At 47.7% G+C, this 8,322-nt stretch overlaps 1 protein-coding gene across 1 annotated transcript in view; it reads right to left on the reverse strand.

Moving 5' to 3' along the window:
* Window positions 1-7,813, reverse strand: part of LOC125447676 (sprouty-related, EVH1 domain-containing protein 1) — a 30,645-nt gene extending 22,832 nt beyond the window's left edge. Inside the window, exon 1 of the mRNA XM_059640910.1 lies at window positions 7,687-7,813. Coding sequence (XP_059496893.1) covers window positions 7,687-7,697 — 11 coding nt within the window. The 5' untranslated portion in view covers window positions 7,698-7,813. The remainder of the gene's footprint in view (window positions 1-7,686) is intronic.
* Between the last annotated feature and the right edge of the window lie 509 nt (window positions 7,814-8,322).

Here is an 8,322-nt window from a genome sequence, read left to right on the forward strand (position 1 = left end):
ACATTCTGCCGTCTCTACTGCCTGCTGTACCTGCATGCTCACTTTCAGCGACTGGTGCACAAGGAGTCTCGGATCTCATCGAATGTTCCTCTCTCTCAATATACAGCCATTCCAATAGTAATCTGCCTTCCTATGTCTGCTACCAAAAGTGGATAACTTCACTCCTTTAGTGCATTTGAAATGGGGTGGCACTGACTCACACTGGGGCCACACTGCCCCTCCCACTGGGGCCGCATTGATTCACACACTGGGGCTGCACTGTCCCTCCCGCTGGGGCCGCACTGTCCCTCCTGCTGGGGCCACACTGACGCACACTGGGACCACACTGTCCATTGCCCTGGGACCTCTCACGCTGACCCTCCCCCTGGGGTCACACTGACTCACACACTGGGGCTGCACTGTCCTTCGACCTGGGGCCATACTGCCTCTCGCACTGGAACCACACTGTGGCTACCACTATTAGCATTTTTTGCACTCCTCCTATAGCCAGAACTTCCTTCTTCAGATATGGAGACCAAAACTGCACACAATACTCCAGCTGTGGCCTGAGCAAGGCTCTGTATAGCTACAGCAATACATCCCTGCTCCTGTACTCGAACCCTCTCACGATGAAGACCAACATACCATTTGCTTTCTTCACTGCCTTCTGCAGCTGTATGTTGTAATAGATCAAACAAACCCCCTTCAAATGTGACAAGGCAATAGCCTAGACCTTGACATTTTCTTATTTAGAGGGAAGCATAAGGTGCTATGTTCTAGACGTAATTTGGTTACATTGCTCAGGTTTAAACAAAACACACTTTCTTCTTAACCAAGAGTTAGTACACAACAAAAGGATGAAGAAATTGAAATACCTCAACACTATTGGAAAACTGAACAGAATAATAGATTAGTTAACTACTAAAACAGCAAATGTCTCAATGTAGTAACATCCGATAAACACACCCTTGGCAAAGGCAAATTCAGGAGAATAGATTGTCTCACACGCAATTCTGGCAGCAGGAAGGGAACCCCAACTTTTAGCTGTAACAGAGAGAGAGGAATAACAGCTTCCACATCCTGCTTCAAGACTCCAGCAACTGCTGAAAGTTGAACTAAAGCCCTGCTTCCGTGGGATCCTGACCCCACCCATTCATGCTGCTTCATTTGTTCCAAGTTTTAAAAAAAGATTCAAAGACCTCACAAGCTGTTTACTTCATTGGGTGGAACAAACTGCTCAACAGCTCTCCTCATAAAGAATACAGGATAAAACACATCTTACAGTCAGAGTATCAACCCAAGTGACATTATACCTCATCCTTTCCCTATTGAACACCATACAGAGGTGATGAGAGGGTTGGCAGATCCTTGGTTGGGATGTCCTGTGGTAGTTGGCACCTCTGACAGGGCATCACTGTGCCAGGAGGTCCTGCTCAGATTGGGGGGAACGAAGCATCAGGGCGAGCATTTGGATCCACGTCTTTCTTGAATCAGGAGCAATTGTGCCAGTGACTGAACTACAGCTGACACTTAGCACAATTTCCTCTTTCCTCTAACCTTTCACCGATGCCTTAATCAAGTCAGAAAATTCAGCTCAAGTAAAAATGGACACTAACTTTACTGAAATGCACGCCAAGCACACTTGCATTTAAAGAGACAAAGTACCACTGTGGATTAGAACTGGAGGATGCAGGCCATCCTATCTCCCAAGCAGATATTTGAACATCCCCATACCTCAGCCCTCTCTATCACTGTCCTACAACTGTCCGAAACATCATCCATGGCAACGCTACTGTCAAGAAAACACTCCAACACCTCTACTTCCTCAGGAGACTAAGAAATTCGGCATGTCCACAAGGACTTTTACCAATTTTTGTAGATGCACCATAGAAAGCATCTTGTCCAGATCCATCATGGCTTGTTATGGAAACTGCCCTGCCTAGGGCTGTAAGAAACTGCACAGAGATGTGAACATAGTCCAATCCATCACACAACCCAACCTTCCATCCATTGGCTCCATCTACACTTCCCCCCCTGCCAACAGCAGCCAACATCATCAAAGACCCCTCCCACTCCAGTTATAATCTCATCCACCCTCTTCCATCAGGTAGGAGATACAAAAGCTTAAACACACGCACCAACAGATTCAAGGGCAGCTTCTTCCCCGCTGTTATCAGATTCTGAACGGACCTCTCATCTATTAGAGTTGGTCTTTCTCTGCAACTTCCCTGCAGCTGTAACCCCATACACTGCATTCTGTTCTATTACCCTGATGTACTTATGTAATGTATGCTTTGTCTGGTTAGCACACAAGTCAATACTTAAACTGAAAATATCAAATCAAACATCTACACTCCTCCAATTCCAGCCTCTTGGTTCAATATTGGCCACCTTGCTTTCGGGGCTCAGGAATTCCCTGTATCAATTCACCTGTATATCCTCCAGTCTGGCTCACTGTTTCCATTGGTGCAGATGTGGTCTCCTCCACATCAGTGAGACCAAGCAGAGACTCGGAGATCATTTCATGGAGTATCTGTACGTGATAAACGACAACACCTTCCAAGCACTAACCGTGTTAACACACCCCTCCCACCCGCTGGGTGACACGTCCATCCTGGGTCTCCTCCAATGTCACAACAACACCACCTGTAAACTGAAGGAGCAGCACCTTATATTCCTCCTCAGGAACTTACATGGAATTCACCAGTTTTAAAATCTTCCTCCCTCCCCTCATCCCATGCCCAGCCCTCTCTCTCATCCCAACCTCCTTGACCTGACACATCCACCCCACCATTCCCACTGACCAATCCTCATTACACTCTACCTGCATCCACCTATCACCATCCTACCTACCTCCCCCAGTCCCACCCCTCCTCCCTCAATTTATTTCCCACCTCTCTTCCCCCTCCCCATTTCCGATGAAGGGTGTAAACCTGAAACATTGACTCTCCTGCTCCTCTGAGGCTGCCTGATCTGCTGTGTTCGCCCAACTCCACACTGTGTTGACCCTGTCTCAATCTCTCTTGCTCTATTCAACTCCTTTAAGCTGTTCCTTGAAACAGACCTGTTTGCCTGCTCAAGCATCTCCTTATTCTGCCTGATGTCTCCCCTGGTGAATGGGCAAATGGTGCTATGTAAATGTAGGTCAGTGTTGTGGAGAGGGTAAAGATTGAGAGGCCATTTAGCCCAGGGTCGAGGGGTAGGGCTATGAAAGATGGTGTCCAATGATGGAGCAAGTTGTGAATGGTTCAGGAAGAGAGGTCCTAACATCTTGTGTCACACGGTTCAGGTCAGGAGCTGGGCTTTGGACACATCTATGGCACAGATGAAGCATCTAATGTCGTTAATCCATAGGGATGTTCAGCATCATTCCTGGCTGCTTTGATAATGCAACAGTTCCTCCCCAAATGAAGCAATACCTGGTAATATCCAGGTTTAAACTGCCAAGTGCAAAACACAAATACCAAGCAATGACTGCCTCCGATAAGAGGCAATCTAACCACTGTCCCGTATTCAATGGTGTCACCATCAGTGAATCCCCCCATTATCAACATTGTGGGGGTTACCATATGGCTAGCCATATAAGCAGAGACGTTGGGTGTAGAGCTGGAGGAACGCAGCTGCATCAGAGGAACAGGAAGGCTGACATTTTGGCATTTCTGAAGAAGGATCTCGACCCGAAACGTCAGTTCTCCTGCTCCTCCGATACTGCTTGGCCTGCTGTGTTCATCCAGCTCTGCACTGTGTTATCTCAGATTCTCCAGCATTTGCAGTGCCTACTCTCTTGAAATAGAGAAGCTTACAAGAGCAGGCCAGAGGCCTGCAGCAAGTAACTCCTGAAAGCCTGTCCACAATCTACAAGGCACAAGTCAGGAGGGTGATGGAATACTCCCCACTTGCCCTGGATGGGGGCAGCCCCAACGACACTCAAGAAGCTCAACACCATCCAGGACAAAGCAGCCCCCGCTTGATTGGCACCACATCCACAAACATCCCACTCCCTCCGCCACCAATGCTCAGTAGCAGCAGTATGTACCACCTACAAGATGCCCTGCAGATATTTACCAGAGATCCTTCGACAGCACCTTCCAAACCCACGGCCATCTAGAAGGACAGGGGCAGCAGATTCATGGGATCATCCCCTGCAAGTTCCCCTCCAAGCCACTCACCACCCCAACTTGGAAATATGTCATCGTTTCTTCAGTATTGCTGGGTCAAGCTCCCGAAGGGGGATTCCCTCCCTAACTGCATTGTGGGTCCATCTACAAGACTGCTGCGGTTCAAGAAGGAAACTCACAAGCACCTTCTGAGGGGGCAACTAGGGACAGGCAGTAATTGCTGGGCCCAGCCAGCGACACCCACGTTCCATGAATCAGTAAAACAAAATGTAGGCATTGCTGTGAAAAATCAACACTCAGCACCCAATCCCTATTTCCCTCAAGGCAATGGTGACGTGATTACAAAGATGACTCTACTTCAGAAAGTCATTATGAAATTCAGACGTCATGTTCGAGTGAATTAAAAGTAGGCCAGACTGGGTAAGGACAGCAGACTGTCATCAGATTCTGACAACAATTTATAATTTCAGTCACTATTACTGATTTCATTCCAGTTCCATTTAATTTCCATGGTAGGGTTTGACCCCTAGGGCATTAACCAGATTACTAGTGCCACCCCCAGTGCATCATGAGACACATCAGCTGCTCAGGGCACTTCAGCAACAGATCACAAGGTAACTGGGCCCAGCTGGTCACAGGCACTGAGCAAACCTGGGCATGGGTTCTCAATGGGTACAGAGGTGGTGACCAGGGATAGCTCAGTTGGTTGGACAGCTGGTATGTGGTACAAATTGACACCAGCATTGTGGGTTCATATCCTACGTTAGTAGAGGTTACTAGAAAGGATTGCCCTTCTCCATCTTGCCCCTCCCCTGAGGGATGGTGACCCTCCACCTCCTGTCATCTCTCTAATGACAGTGTAGCCCTATGGTCTTCTGGAACTGTGGTGGCTTTACAGAGGGGGAGAACGTGGGCAACACAGATGTGGGAGAACAGGGGAATCTCTGAGATATTTTGTAGCAGACGATCACATGAAACAATGTGACCACATGAAGAACAGCAGAAAGCACAAGATCGTTCAGCCCAGCTAGTCCAATAAAGCCTTGAGGCTCCTTGCACTATGATATATAAACACATGATTGCTTACATTGGGCATTCAACACAGAGAGAGGCCATTCGACCAAAATACTCAATGCTGGGCAGCTAATGTCCTTCAGTAAGGGAAACCTGCCATCCTTATCCGGTCTGATCTACATGTGACTCCAGGCCCACAGCCAATGTGGTTAACTCTTAACCGCCCTGTGAAATGTCCAGGTAAGTTACCCAGCTCAAAGGGCAATTAGGGATGGTAACAGATGGTGGCCAGGCCAGTGGTGCCCCAATCCCAAAACGAACTGAGAAACACAAGGGGAGCATTGTCTCTGTGTCTACTTTATCCAAGCCTTTTGCAAACAAACCCAAGCCTGCTCTTTTATAGGGATTGGAGATCGGGGATTAGAGATCAGGGATCATAGATCAGCGATCAAGGATCGGCAATCAGGTATGGATTGGGGATCAAGGATTGGGAATCAGGGATCAGGAATTAGAGATTAAAGACCAGGGATAATGGATTAGGGACCAGGGATCAGGGATTAGATTGGGAATCAGGGTTCAGAGGTCAGGGATTATGGACTGTGGATCACAGATTGGGGATCAGAGATTATGGATTGGGTATCATGGATTGAGAATCAGCAGTCAGGAATTACAGATGAGGGAGCACGGATCATGGATTGGTGATCAGGAATCAGGGATCAGTGGTTATGACCAGGAATCACAGTTTGGGGATCAGAGATCAGGGATCAGAGGTTATAGCCAGGAATCATGGTTTGGGGATTAGGGATCAGAGTTGGGGGATTTTTTTTATTCATTCATGGGATGAGGGTGTTGCTGGCCAGGCAGCATTTCTTGCCCATCCCTAATTACCCAGAGGGCAGATGAGAGGGCTGTGGATCTGGAGTCATATGTAGGCCAGACCAGGTAATGATGGCAGTTTCCTTCCCTAAAGGACATTAATGAACCAGATGGTTGTTCTGACAATCAGCAATGGATTCATTGTTATCTTTAGATCCTTAATTCTAAATATTTTTATTGAAGTCAAATTTCACCATCTTCTGTGGCGGGATTTGAACCTGGGTCCCCAGGTTCAAATCCCCCATCTGGGTCTCTGGATTAACAGTCCAGCGATAATATCACCAGGCCATTACCTCCCCCTCAGGATCAGGGATTATGGACTGGGGATCATGGGTTGGGATCAGAGATCAGTTGTTGGGAGTCAGGGATCAGAGTTCAGAGATCAGGGATCAAGGATCAGGATCAGCAGACATTGGGAATTAGCAATCACAAATCAGAGATCAGCAATCCCAGATTAAATATCAGGGATCAGAGATCAACAATCACATAGAATCTTGATAAATTGGGGAATCTAGCATTGCAGGGAAAGTGGGCGAGAGAAATACGAGATCAGCCATGATGCTTCTGAATGGCGGGGCAGGCTCGATGGGCCGAACAGCCTACCCTTGTTCCTGTTTCTTGTGATCTCATCAGGAATTATGTTCCTGCACAATGCCCAACTCAAAGGTGGGTGTTGTGGCAGAAGTAATTTACCTGAATACATGTGATAAGACTGACCACCTCAGCATACCATCGACTGGATTGGCTTGACCTGGGCTAATTTTGACAGGAGGCATCCCATTGCTCACACCCACCAACTGCGCTCCCCACCAAAACAAAACTGCCTTCCCATTACCCCTCCCCAGCAAAACAAACCTCAGAACCACATCACGTTAGCATCACACAATGTTCCATCTCTAACAAACAGCCCCGTTAGTGACATCTATATCAAAACGCCCACCTTAATCAGCAAAGAGGTGGAAAGCAAAACGCCTTGTGAAATGCTGGAGGAAATATCAGGAGAGGAGTTGGACAGAGAAAGGTCAAGGAGTGAGCCATTGTCAGGCTGTACGCACTGAGGCCTTGGGGATGAGCACTCAGTATACAGCTGAATGCTGGAGATATATATGCAGCACAGTATAGGAATAATTTTGTGAATGGGAAATCACGTGACCCACCGGGCTCTTTGTCCCCTCCGCCTAAAAACAACAGGTGAAGGGGAGCCAGGGATTACAATGTAACCAAAAATGTAGCAAAAAGGGTTAAGGGGATACAACATGGACTCAATATTGTTCCTCCACCTTGGTACAATCCCCTAATCCCTTCAAACACCCAACACTGAGGCGGATCCTTATCCGTTTTGGGGGAATTCTCTCTTTTTTTATTTTTGTGAATGGATCCCAAAATGCAAATGAGTGTGATTGAGAAAGGAAATGGTCTTTCTCTGTCCTCTCTCCCCCTCCTTCCCCTCCCTTTTGGAAACAGTCAATTTCATTCACAAAAAGAAAACAAACGGAAAATGTCAATTTCATGCTGAAACTGACACGGGGTTTAAAATGGATGGAAAACGGTGTTGCATTGCAAATTTTTTTCCGGTCTTCTTTTGGCCTGGCTGAGGTTTGTTTTTTTTCCCCCTCTTTTATGCACACCCCCTAAAAAAGAACGACCTGCTGATAATTCTAGGCCTGTCCTGTGTTATTATTAAACAAACTACACTCACTCCTGATCCATGTTCCTGGCTTCCAGTTACAGCATCATCTTCTCCCGGTCCAGCATCTTCCAGTTTTCCATCAAAAAGCAGCCATTTTTTTGCCCTTCAGAGCTGTCTTTTATTTTCTTAACCGGAATAATTGTCTTCTCTGTCTCCCTCTCCCACCCAGCCCGGGGCCACAGACACTTCCCTCCCCGGCAGTGCCGAGACCCGAACCGGCTGCGATAGCGGTCACAAGCCGGCGCAGCTTCCAGAGCTCACTGCAGGCTCCTAGCGCCGCTCCGTATCAGGCACGTAGCATGCAGCGCGGTCCTAGAGCCGGGGGTCTCATAACGCCACTAGCACACCTACGCTCACACTCACACACACACACACACTCACACTCACACTCACTCTCTCTCTCACACACACACACGCGCACACAGACTCTCTCTCACTCACACACTCTCTCTCATTCACACAAACACACACACACAGAGACTCTCACTCTCACACACACACACTGACTCTCACTCTCAGACACACACACACAGACTCTCACTCACACACACACAGACTCTCACTCACACACAGACATTCACTCACTCTCTCACACACACACACTCTCACGCACACACAGACTCTCTCACACACGCACACACTCAC

The sequence above is a fragment of the Stegostoma tigrinum genome, chromosome 39 (assembly GCF_030684315.1).
Source record: "Stegostoma tigrinum isolate sSteTig4 chromosome 39, sSteTig4.hap1, whole genome shotgun sequence".
Classification (NCBI taxonomy): domain Eukaryota; kingdom Metazoa; phylum Chordata; class Chondrichthyes; order Orectolobiformes; family Stegostomatidae; genus Stegostoma; species Stegostoma tigrinum.